The 12556-nt window shown below is 39.9% G+C and overlaps 2 protein-coding genes and 1 pseudogene across 3 annotated transcripts; 2 read left to right on the top strand and 1 right to left on the bottom strand.

Moving 5' to 3' along the window:
- The first annotated feature begins 3 nt into the window (after positions 1 to 3).
- LSM1B (Small nuclear ribonucleoprotein family protein) lies at positions 4 to 2888 on the top strand. The gene is made up of 5 exons (XM_089050013.1): positions 4 to 622; positions 1237 to 1305; positions 1395 to 1510; positions 1608 to 1670; positions 2594 to 2888. The coding sequence occupies exons 1-5, from the start codon at positions 562 to 564 to the stop codon at positions 2669 to 2671; spliced, it is 387 nt and encodes a 128-aa protein (XP_088906139.1). The 5' UTR covers positions 4 to 561; the 3' UTR covers positions 2672 to 2888.
- A 692-nt stretch (positions 2889 to 3580) lies between these two features.
- LOC103327606 (Lung seven transmembrane receptor family protein) lies at positions 3581 to 6646 on the top strand. Its single transcript, XM_008229944.3, has 5 exons — positions 3581 to 4017; positions 4320 to 5238; positions 5591 to 5686; positions 5878 to 6014; positions 6180 to 6646. Exons 1-5 carry the CDS (start codon positions 3824 to 3826, stop codon positions 6352 to 6354), a joined length of 1521 nt encoding a protein of 506 aa, XP_008228166.2. The 5' UTR covers positions 3581 to 3823; the 3' UTR covers positions 6355 to 6646.
- Positions 6647 to 7895: 1249 nt separating this feature from the next.
- Positions 7896 to 10491, bottom strand: LOC103327764 (exocyst complex component EXO70A1 pseudogene; annotated as a pseudogene). Its single transcript, XR_016125981.1, has one exon. The product of XR_016125981.1 is annotated as an exocyst complex component EXO70A1 pseudogene (transcript).
- Positions 10492 to 12556: the final 2065 nt, after the last annotated feature.

Here is a 12556-nt window from a genome sequence, read left to right on the forward strand (position 1 = left end):
AAGAAGCAATCCTAGGATCTTTGATCAACCAAAAAAAAAACACTTCTAAGATATTTGCTTAACTTCCAAACAAAACCATGTCTCTCTCCAAACCCTAGAATAATTGTAATTCTCGACCCAATAAATAAAATAACCCCTTGCCTCCATTGTTTCTGGATTTTCTCTCACTTTCTCTCTCGTTTCGCCGGCCAAATTCTCCCCCTCGTACTCTTCCGGGGCGATTGGATCTGATTGTTTTTTTAATTACAAATCTATCCGGTCCCATTAATCCGGAAGAGAAGCCTCGAATTCTTTCTCTCCGCAATTTCTAGGGTTTTTGGATCTGAAAAGCTAGGATTTTCTTGCTTAGTTCGTTAAAGTTAGGGTCTTTTGCTTATTTTGTTCGAAGTTAGGCCCTTGGTTTTGGTGGTGTTTATCTTGGAGGAAATTGAAGGTCTTGGCGGGGCATCAGAGAGAAGCCTGTGCTGCCAATGCCATTATTGGTTTGGATATTGGTAAATTTTTCGGTGATTTTTGATAAACCGAAAAGGTTGAAGTTTTTAGAGCTAGGAAGAAACACCAATGTCTTGGGCGGGCCCCGAAGATGTTTACCTCTCCACTTCTCTTGCCAGCTATCTTGACAGTATGCTTTCTCTAATTTCTACTTTTTCTGGGGTTATGAATTTAATGGTTGCATGAAGTTATGATATCATTTCTAGTTCTTTCCTGATTGTTTATTCAATTTGTTCTTGCCAGCTATCTTGACAGTATGCTTTCTCTAATTTCTACTTTTTCTGGGGTTATGAATTTAATGGTTGCATGAAGTTATGATATCATTTCTAGTTCTTTCCTGATTGTTTTCATGCATCTTTGTCACTGTGCCATTGATTTGTTCTTGTTTGTGTTCTTTGTGGTTCAATTTGTTTATTCAATTTCATCTCAAGGTTTTGTTTTCAATGTAATCTATGTTCTTTATAGGTTTCCATTTGAATTTTTCTTCTTCTCGTATTTGAATTACCTTGTAGATACATCAATACTTCAGAAGTGTGTAAAAATATGTTATGAGGTCTGAAGTTGGTGCATGGTGCATAACAATATTTCTTTAAATCTCACTGTCAGTGAAATCTTTGAATGAATATTAATAAAATTGACTCGAAGATTGCATGATGGGTTTAGGTTGGCTTTTTAGTTGTGGGTTCAGCGATTGTTTTCTTGCAGTAAAGGCGCAGTGGTCTGATGTTATTTTTCATGCTGCAGAAAAACTTCTTGTGCTGCTCCGAGATGGTCGGAAGCTTTTGGGGATTCTTCGTTCTTTTGATCAATTTGGTACCAACATTATCTCCTCTATTGTTGTGGGAAACGCATGCTAAACTTTTGCTCAATCTTCTAAAATTATTATTATTTCTGATTTGCAGCCAATGCTGTTCTCGAGGGTGCATGTGAGCGAGTCATTGTTGGTGAACTTTACTGTGACATCCCTTTAGGTCTTTATGTAATCCGTGGGGAGAATGTTGTTCTAATTGGCGAGCTGGTATGATTAGTTATTGGTTGATTTGGCATCCACAACTTACAAGAGATTGAAATTTTGCATCTTTGAATAATGTTAAGATCTGCATTTGATGTTCTAGGATTCGGAGAGAGAGGAACTTCCACCACACATGACTCGTGTTTCGGCTGCAGAAATCAAAAGTGTAAGTCTTACCAGCTTGATGTTATCTATGAATGGTGTGTTGATATGAACTCCCTCAGTTCCTTCCTTTTTCCTTCATGAAGAAAACTTCGTTTTGGACTTCAATTTGTTTAAGTTACTGAGTTGTTTCAGATTGAGTTTGTAAAGCTGCATGATTTCAAAACACTTGGTTTGAAAATAAATATTGAGAAGATTAGGGGAATAAAATTTGCAATGGAAATTAGTAGGTGAATGATGCAGTTTAGAAGCATATGTTCATCACAATTTTGGAAGTTTGATTCCAGTTTATAGGATGCTTGAGCTGGTGTATAATTTTGCGCTATATGTTCAAAATGTAAGCATACAAATGTCTGGCGGGATAATAGGATCATTTGTTCTATGTGTGTTTAAGTATCCATAAGAGAAATCATTAACATTTCTAGAAGAGAGAAATATCTGACATTGCTGGAGTAAAGATGATTGTAATGATTAGCCCAAATATCTTTTCTGAAGAGTTTGTGTTAGTATATGAAATTCTAAGTACCTTTAATGTCTATGCCCTTTTTTTTTTCCAAATGACCTTCATAAAAATGTTTTCTTGTATATCAGTTTACTTTATGTATTGGTGTCAACAGATCAACAGAAAAGGTTTCCAGGTTACCAAAACTGGGGTTAAATAATTCTGTGAATTTGAGTAAACTTGGTAAGCCATTTTGCAAAAGTCATACCAAGAGGCAGAATGTCTAGAAACCTGGCCAAAAGATGTTGGTCCCCGAGTGGGGTTTGAATTAGGGCTTTCCTGGTGGTAGGGTACATGAACAAATGGTTTTCCATTTTTCCTTTCCAGTGTTCTTGTTATATTTGGTTCTGCTTTGTTTGTTATATTTTGATGTGCTTTGCTTTTATTGGAATCCTGTACTAATGATTTGCCTTGTAATTGTGCAGGCACAGAAAGCAGAACGAGAAGCGTCTGATCTTAAAGGTACCATGAGAAAAAGAATGGAGTTCCTTGACATGGATTAAAGGATTTTGCACCAAGTTCATGGAGTTATTCACTTGTCGTCCATCCGCAAATATTATAGCGGCATCTTTTCTTTCTCGTCTTCTCCCTCAGGTTGTCTGGTGTTCGTAGATGGTAGAGGTTTTAAAATCCTTGGAAATTATAATTGTAATGAACAATAGTTCAAATTTGTTTCTGTAATATTTGTCTGAGTTGAATAGAAGTATCCCTTTGCTTTTAGTAGTATGACAAAAATTTGTGTGGATTCGAAAGTCCAGGGGCTTTTGACGCAATAAAGAACATCAAAGAATCAAATGAACACCAAGAATGACGTATCAAAGCCGACGCAGTACTAATTCCGGTAATCTCTCATCGGCTTAACATCTGGTGTTCTTATTTGGTCTAGCCCCGCCAAGCTGTTATTGGCATCTTAACATAATTTTGTAGTGCTGAAAACAATGGTGGGGCTGCCGCTCTCACCGGCAGCCCTATCACATAGAGTGGGATCAAAGAACAGGGGTTTCTTTCTTTCTTGAAGTTGGCCGGATGACCGGACAATTCACGTGATCAGGCGGCCTGACCAAACAAACAAGCCACATAACGTAACCCTGTTCCGTAGTAAGTTTTTCTCATTCAGTATAGAACAGGAGAGTGGAATGGAGTGTCCAATTCTTCTAAACACCGACAGCATTGACTTTGATGGCATTCGTCTCGTCGCAACATAAGGATGAAAATCTTACTGGCCAGGCTTTTACTCAGAGTCTCAAAGGCCAAACCAAACAAACACATTATTTATATTTCAAAATCCATAAATAATAAATAATTATTATATGAAAAGTTAATAATCGGACGCTCATGGTTTCGCACGTTCCCTCGTGCATTCAGTTCAACGGCTTTAACCCCACTCACACGAAAACCAAGCCATACGTGTATTACACACAAGACTTTCTCTCCCACCTCAACATTAAACAAACATTAATTAAACAGAGTCCCAGCAAGTGTCAAGTGGAAAGAGTAGAAACGAGAAAGAGAGAGAGAGAGTCTTGGGAGACAAAGGCAGCTGAAAGCTAAAACAGATCAGATTTCAGAGACCACCAGAGAGAAGCTTCCTCTCTTTCTCTTCTGTCTCTTAGATTTGGGTTTTAGGAATTGGAATTTAGGGCTTTGAAATTGAAATGTGGTTCTCTTCTTCAGCCCTTGTTTTTCTGGTGTGCGTTTTGAGCGTGGAAGCTTCGGTCCACGAGTACGCCGGAGAGAGATTCGCCACTAAAGGCAACGCCTTTGTCGTCCATGGCGGCAGCGAGGGAATTTACTCTTCTGCCCCTACTCAATCGACCTCCGTCTCTGCCAACGGCGACTCATTTATACGGTAAATCATGAATTTCATTTTCCCATTTCCTCTCTTTGCTTTCTAGCTGTAGTCTGTCTACTTTGTAGTTGGATAAGATCCTGCTGCCCAATTTGCTTCACTTGAATATTTGATTAATTGGGTGCATAATTGGTAATTCTGATTTGTAAATTGTAAAGAAACCAAGCTTTTTCATGGGAATTTTGAACGTGATTGGCCAGTTCATGTGTTAGTGGCTGCAGCTGATTTTTATTTTTATTTTATTTTTTACTTGCACCTTGTTTGTACCCATTGTCTGATTTTGTGTTATAATTTGGAACCAGCTTTGAAAAGATTACATTTAGGAGAAGCAAAGAATCTGCTAACTTGAGCTCATGGCCTGTCCATGCCATTGTTTTTGAGGTGGAGGATAGAGAGACTATTGGGGGTTCAGCCTATGGTGGTCAAAGAGCAGTGTGTTGCACAGGGGATCTTGCAAAACTGGGAGTTTGTACCGAAGGCGAAATCATACACCGCCCGTCTACTAAGAATCCAGGTTGGCCTCAGGTATTTGGTGTCTCATTTGAAGCACATGAGAAAGTTGCCACATTGCCATCCAAATCCATACAGATTACTAAAACTGGGATGTACAATTTGTATTTCATTCATTGCGATCTGAAGCTGAACGATTTGGTTGTTGAGGGGAAAACTATATGGAAAAACCCTACTGGGTATTTACCTGGTAGAATGGCACCTTTTATGAATTTCTATGGGTTTATGTCCCTTGCTTTTGTCATACTTGGGATCTTTTGGTTCTCACAGTATGCAAGATTTTGGAGAGAAGTTTTCCCATTGCAGAACTGTATCACTCTGGTAATAACACTGGGTATGTTTGAGATGGCTCTATGGTATTTTGAGTATGCTGAATTCAACGAGACCGGAGTCCGACCAACTGGGATAACTGTATGGGCAGTTACCTTTGGGACAGTTAAACGTACGGTGGCACGTGTGATACTTTTAATGGTCTCCATGGGCTTCGGTGTTGTAAGGCCTTCCCTTGGTGGGCTTACATCAAAGGTGATTTTGCTTGGACTGACCTTCTTTGTGGCATCCGAGGTTCTTGAGATGGTAGAAAACGTAGGTGCAGTAAGTGATCTTTCCGGAAAGGCAAGGTTGTTCTTGGTTCTTCCTGTTGCAATATTGGATGCTTTCTTCATTCTTTGGATATTCACTTCCCTCTCCGCAACTTTAAATAAGCTTCAGGTACGTGCTTTGGTTTTGATTCCAAGGATATTTAGTGAATTATTTTCAATATAAACTTCATTTACTAATTTTGCTGCACTTGCTTCATATAATCTGCCAATTTGTCTTAACAAAATGAAAAACCAATATGCTTGAATCTTGAGGAAAATTATATGAGAAAATGAAGTAAAATCATACTCTTTGTCAACCATAGTTTACCATTCATCTCTTGTTTGTGGCTTATCCAGGGGTATTGTATTGGTATACTCAGGTTTAATGTATGCTGCATGATGTGATGCCACCAATTTCTGTCAAGAACTTTAACTTATAAGTATCTGGCTGATAACTTCTTCTTGCTTCTGTGATGTGGCAGGCTAGGCGAATGATGGTTAAACTAGATATTTACAGGAAGTTTACCAACGCTTTGGCAGTGACTGTTGTTGTGTCCGTGGGTTGGATATGCTATGAGGTAATCTCGAAATTGAAATGCATGCACTTTTACCTAAGAAGATGAATAAAGTATTTGTGATTTGGTTGTGGGTTAGCATGTCCAGGATAATTATAAATGATTTGCATCTGTTGAATACAACATGATCGTGTGTGCAGCTCTCATTGTTTTTAATTTGACAAAGTGAAGCATTTTGAACTTTGTACTTGCAGCTATATTTCAAATCAAATGATGTATACAATGAGCAGTGGCAGAATGCATGGATCGTCCCTGCCTTCTGGCAAGTTTTATCTTTCTCTCTCCTATTTGTCATCTGTGTTCTTTGGGCACCATCGCAGAACTCAACAAGGTAAAGATCTGGCTTCCATCCTTCCACTCAGAAAAGTTGTCATGCTTAAACTTGTTACATGAATCTACCCTTTTTGTATATTTTATTTGAAAACTGGCAACCCTTCCTTCTTTTGGTATATGAATTATCCCTTATCCCCACCCTATCTCTCTTCTGTTTTCTTAGATATGCTTACTTGGGAGATGCAAGCGAAGAGTTTGACAAGGATGATACGACCTTGACACTCATAAAGCCATCTCTAACGCCTGCCAAGGATGTCCTTAGTGCACCAGAAGCTAGAGCAATGCAAGGCAGCAATGGGTTATCAAAAGGTGATGATGAAGAAGACAAGATAGAGTAAAGTAGAACCACTCAGCTGGTACATTTTGTTTGCATTGCAACAATATCCCGCTGCTCCTTACACTACAAAGGGAACATATGATAAACAGAGGAGCAGAATTGGTCATGGGATAGAAAATTCAAATTGTATGTTTGGATTATAACGTTAGTTAGTTTTGTTTCATGTCCTTGTGTATTCGATTATTTCGTTATTATTATTAATGTTCCACTTACAAGTAGTCAAAGATACGCAAATGAGATCTGTTGTTGTCGTGTTCTTTTCTGATAAATATATTTATATCATTGGCGGTTCACATTTTATCTCAGTACTGGTGGTGGTGAAGCCCTTGGTTGATTTCAAAAGCTTAAACGCGCCTGTTATCCATCAATCTAATTCCTGTTTGAAAATATTTAAGGTTATTTCCCTTCTTTTCGTTGATCAAACACGGGGGAGAACAACACTTTAATCTCTCTAGCACATGGTTTGTAAGTGTTTGCACGTATGCGATTCTTTACCGTAAGATCTAGTACCTGATAGAGTGGATCCTGAGCATTTTCCCTCTTATGGGAATTTTTCATGTGACACAGAAACTATGATGCGCGTGGTACTCATTTGATATCATAGTACCTTTGCATGGAAAACGATTTGTTAGCTTTTGTGGAAGGATTGTGCTCACGCCATCTGGCTGCAAATAAGTGACTGGTTCAAATATTTTGTTATAATACGTAGAACCGACTGATTGAACGAACTATGTCAATGGAAATGTCTTAAAGTGAGATTTTAACAAATCATCATCTGATCCTGAAGGTTATATTATGAAATGTAAAGGTGAGGAAATTGTTTGCTCTGTACTAGTGGATGCAAAATCTGGCAGGCCCGACGAGAGATCGATACCCCAAGGCCTGGTTGGAAGTCCTCTCTCGGCCATGGGAAACATTTCCACATGAAGAAAGAATGGCTTTGCCCAAGTTAAGCTAGATTTGCAGAGTTGGAAGGAATAGGAATTCCAAAATATTGGTTCAGAACAAACAGAAGCACCAACTCTTCTTGCCAAATACATTCTACATCCAGGCTACAGCTAACTTATTAATCACAGAACTCTCTCTTATAAAATCCATAAAAACATATTTACATTTACCGAGAGAAATTCAATAAAAATGCCAAGTATAAACCTAAATTTATTATATATCATAAATAACATAAGGAGCAAAACTAAGGTAATTAGAAAACTAACTCATTTAACATACAGAAACCTCAACTGAAGCAGAGATGGCAGAGGCACCGTAATGCAACTTGAGAGGGGCAGTTGAAGGGACAAAGCTACATATTATATATGGTAGTTTTGTTACTGAGAGATGCAAACAACTTCAAACGAACTTTAATTAAAATCGACTCCACATGCGTGGTTTTACTTACTAAAATTAGAAGCAATTGTCCATAAGGTTTCCTCTTTGATGTCGAAGCCTATTTATACAACATTTTCCATATGCATCTCAATCATGGCCAGAAAGTTACGATATGGCATAGAAATCATCTGAAGCTTGTGTTGGAAATTGCTACAATTGTCAAAACTTATCTAAGATTTCATTTTCCAAATTTGCCTTATGAAAAGGCTAAAAATATGACATGGTATACAAGTCACCTGGAACTAATTATAAGAAACTGCTTCTTGATATTATTAAAAAGAGTGGAACAAAGCACACACACAACAATTCCAATATGAACAAATGAAACAAAATCTAGATCCTAGTAGTAGTAGTAATAATAATAATAATAATGATAATAAATAACATGCTTACAGGGCAGAAGCATTCAGGCTTGTAGACTTGGCCACTCTGTAGAGCTACAACTGAGATCTTCACAAACAATCTGATCTCCTCCAATCAACAGAATATTGAACTATGTATTTGTAATGAAATGGAAAGCTCATTGAATCCCAGACTGACCAGCACCATCATCACCCGAACACTCCACAAAAAAATTCAAAGAATGTGTCCTAGTTTCTAAACTTGCAAAACTTAACTTCAATTTGATCACATTCACTGAGATCTCCTCCTCAAGTGCTGGGATACCGAGTACCCCTCAAAGAAATCCAATACAGCAGTTTCCAAATCTTCGACTGAATACTTGATGTAATTTTCCGGATGCCTCCCACTCTCTATATGGCTCCTGAACCGCCCAAGAAACGACCTATAAGCTGGGATCAACTTCTCTGAGATAGATATCCTTAGCTCCTCCCTAAGCTGAGAGTCCGGTATCAACCAAGTAGCTTGAGTCCTATGAACCTCCTCAAACATGGCATTGAAAGACTTGAACCTCTCTCTCAGAGCACTCTTTGACACCCCAGAAGAAAAACTCCCACTCACATGTAACCCTTCATCCCTCAAACAATACAACACGCTCACCCAAGTAGCTCTCTGGTAACTAGTGGCCGCCTGGCGGAACTTCCCGGTCAACTTCCTCAAATAATCATCACCGATCATCTCTCTCAGTTCCGGGGACCCTTTGATCTTCTGAACTATGTAATGAACATTGTTCATCATAAACAAGTGAGCTATTGAAGCATCCTTATAGTGCTTGGACTTGCCATCCAAATTAAATTGCAAAATCACAATAATCCAAATCAAATGCAGAGCCAAAGGGGTCTTTCCCTCCAGCTCGGCAAACTCCATATCCGGGGTGGTGGGGTCGCCGGAGTACCGCGACCCCGTCGAGGGTTTTGACACAATAAGTTCATTCAAAGTCTGCTTATAATCCGATATCAAACTGATGTAATTCATTACATACCGAGTCAATGGATGAATCGTCCCACCCGGGACCGGGACCTTAGAAGGTTCGCGAAGCACTGCGTTCTCAAACTCCGACAAAATCCCCCTCGCCGCCTCCGCGAGCCTCGACAGGATCTCCACCGCCTGAATCCGAATCGACTCGGACGATTTCGATTCAAACACAGATTCGATATCCGGCATCAAGTCCATTAGAGCGTCGTGCAAGTCGAGAATCTTGAAGAGTTTCTCCGGGGACCTCCGGCTGATGCTGATCGCCTCTGCGAAGTTGAAGAGCTGAATCGCGGGGCCCTTCACTGTTTCCATGAAGCAATCGTCGTCAATGGCGGTGCCGATGCCGTTGAAGATTTGCTCGCAGAGCTTTTTCTCCGAGGCAAAGACGATCCTGACGCAGGCCTTGGCTGCGCGTATCCAGCGTCGGATCTTGGCCTCGAGCTGCTCCCACTGAAGCCTCTGAACATCGCCGATGCTCAACTTCTCAATCCCTAGCCTTCGGAAACTCGAGTCTACTGCGGACTTCCGTACTCCACCGTACACCTGAATACACTCGCGGAGGTAACCGGCGGAGATCATCCGCTCGGCGATGTTGCGGAGATCGACGACGGCATCGGAGGGGATGAGATCGAGCTCACGGATGCTGCTGGTGGACCTGTAGCTGCAAGTGTTCGACGAATCGCCACGCTGAAGCAGCTCGTCGGCGTCGCCGACGGAGGCGGAGGAGGCCTTGGGAGTGGTCAAACCGGAGTCGTCGTCGGGAGAGTAATCCTCGAACTCGGAGGTCGAATCAGCGGCGGAGGAGTGAGTGGACGAGCTCGGATCGGCGGAGGTGAGTGAGTCAGGCTCGATGGGAGAGGTGTGGTTGAGGAGGATGTTGCGGAACTCGTCCTCGAGCCTCGCCATGGCGATCTGGATGGCGGAGTTGAGCTTGGCCTGGTCGTCGTCGGAGACGAGGGAGGCGGAAGACATGGAGCGTTGGATTTCATCGACGGCCTGCAAGTAGCGATCGACTTCGTCGCGGTGGCCTTCGAATATCATTCGTTCCCTGGCTTCTTCAGAGGCCGTTGAGTCCCACAGGAGAATAATCCTCTCCGCCGCGTCGAGCTCTGTAGGCGAAGGCGGAGTTGGAGCTTCCATGAAACGCTGCGTTTTGAGCTGCTGCTGCTGGTGGCGATAGTTGAAAATTGGGGGAAAAAAAGATTGGAAGTTCAGGAAGTAGACGATGGTCTTCGAAAGGCAGCTGTGGGAAAAAAAATTGTTGCTCTGTAGCTTTTGTCAATTGTGGTGGTAATAGCGACCGTAGCGTCAGTCGTTGAGAGACACTGTGGAAATGGAAAATTGGGAAAATGGAAGAAGGTAAAATTGCAAGAAAGACTTAATTTTTGACAGTTTTGACTCCCTTTTGCTACTCAAACACGACTTGTACAATACACGAGGGCTCGTATGCCGCCGCTGTATTTTGTGGTTACAACTGAATCTTTCTTGTACGGAAATTGAAACTTTTCAACTAACAAGGAGTCGAGCAGTGTTCATTTTTGCGCATCGGTAGTTTTACGTTCGAACTTCAAAACATTTTAATAGTGTATGGGTCTTATGATGTTATGGTATGTTTATGAATAATTCTAAAATAAGTACAAACTTTTCATAGCGTTGAGCAAAAAAACTTGTAAGTGTTTCGAGGTCACATAAGTCCTCTCAAGAATCACTTTCAAGTACCTTTCTACGAATAATTTTCAAGTGCTTTTTCAATAAGCACTTCAATTTTCAATACAAATTTTCACATTGTTCTTATGATAGAATAGAAACACTTCTAAAAAAGCACTTCTAAATAGAAGTATTAGATATGTAACGAGTTTGAAATGAGTCATTAATATAATAATATTAGAGTGGTGTTTTTATAACTAAAAAGTGTAAGTGATAAATAAGTAAAATCAAATATTATTCTCATATGTTACACCTCCACTTAAAGTTACGCAAAATCAACTTAATGTCACACAGGGCCATAGATAGTCCCGACTTAATCACCTCAAATTTATAATAATAAAGTACAACACCCATGACGCAACTTACAAGTGGTGCAATACATAAAATGGGTCATATTCGTATTTGTATTATAAAAGTTGTGCAATACAAGGATAATTAAGATGGGATAAGTAGGAGTTTTATTCTAATTTTGTGATAATCTTGTTGCGGTTGGTAATGCCAACATCCAACATGAACAAACATGACAAGGCTATGCTAAGACGTCACCCAAAAAAGGACAAAGAGTGAGAGAATGCGGAAGGAAGGGAGATATGTGTGTGTCTATATTTAGACTTGATTGGGTTGAATTTTGACCGTTCCATTCAAACCATCGAACCGGAATTACTACTACTACTACTACTCTCTACTTCAACATGTTGACGGCGTGTCGGATTGGCTCACCCTTTTAGCACAATATTTTGGGTTTACTCCTCTTCTCTTGAGTTTTGATCATTTTTGTGACAGGATGTCACCAAAAAATAAACATCTACGGCATTGCTTTGCTTTATGGTCACATCAAATTTCATATGGGCTTCTCACGAATTTGACAACCCATGGTCATACTTCAATTATCTCTTCAAGTATACTGTATATCCAAAGAAATTAGTGTACGCAAAAATTTCGTGTCAATCTTTCTTGTTATGTGGCAAGTTGAGTAACTGACCTCCTCACATAAGATTTTTCATTTATCGTAACATTTTTCCTATGATCAAAATTATGGAAGAAATGATAGATTTAACTAGATTCATTATGTAATATGGTGGGAAAATCCCGGCCCATAGTTTTTCTCTGAAAACATTACCAGATGAGCCATAGTTACTTTCCAAAAATTTGAGTTACTCAAATGAGTTTTATATCTATATTGCCACAGTGATAGGCCAAACTAACTCAATGAGGCTTGTTGCACACAGATGGAAGCCCAAAGGCCTAGTTAAGTATTGACATTTGGCTCTCCTTCTTCAGTCATTAATTTTAATTAATCCTTTATCATGAAAGCAGAAATCTGCGCGATGCCAGCGAAACAAGAGCATGATTTGCCGGCTCTCTGGCCTAAGCTTTCTGTCTATAATTAATATACTAATTAGCCTTAATAATAATAATAATAATAATTGGCCACATACAAGGGCAAACTTAAACTAATCACGAAATTAAATGATGAAATTAATGAAGTCAACTAATCTACTCCCAAAATAGGCCGACATTCACGTGCATGCATGCTTGCTTGCACGTACACACGCACTATATTATTTTGGTAAGAACAATCTAGAAGGGAGAGAGAGAAAACTGTTTGAATTTCAGAGTTGCACGAGTGTTGCAGGCTGCGTTTAAGGAGGAGCAAATTATTTTTCGTGCTCATTTATTGCTCGTATGTTTTGTTGCCCTATGTTGTTCTAGTACTGTGAAAAGTTCCCATGGTT

This window comes from Prunus mume, linkage group LG4 (genome assembly GCF_029339155.1).
Source record: "Prunus mume cultivar Tortuosa linkage group LG4, ASM2933915v1, whole genome shotgun sequence".
Classification (NCBI taxonomy): Eukaryota; Viridiplantae; Streptophyta; class Magnoliopsida; order Rosales; family Rosaceae; genus Prunus; species Prunus mume.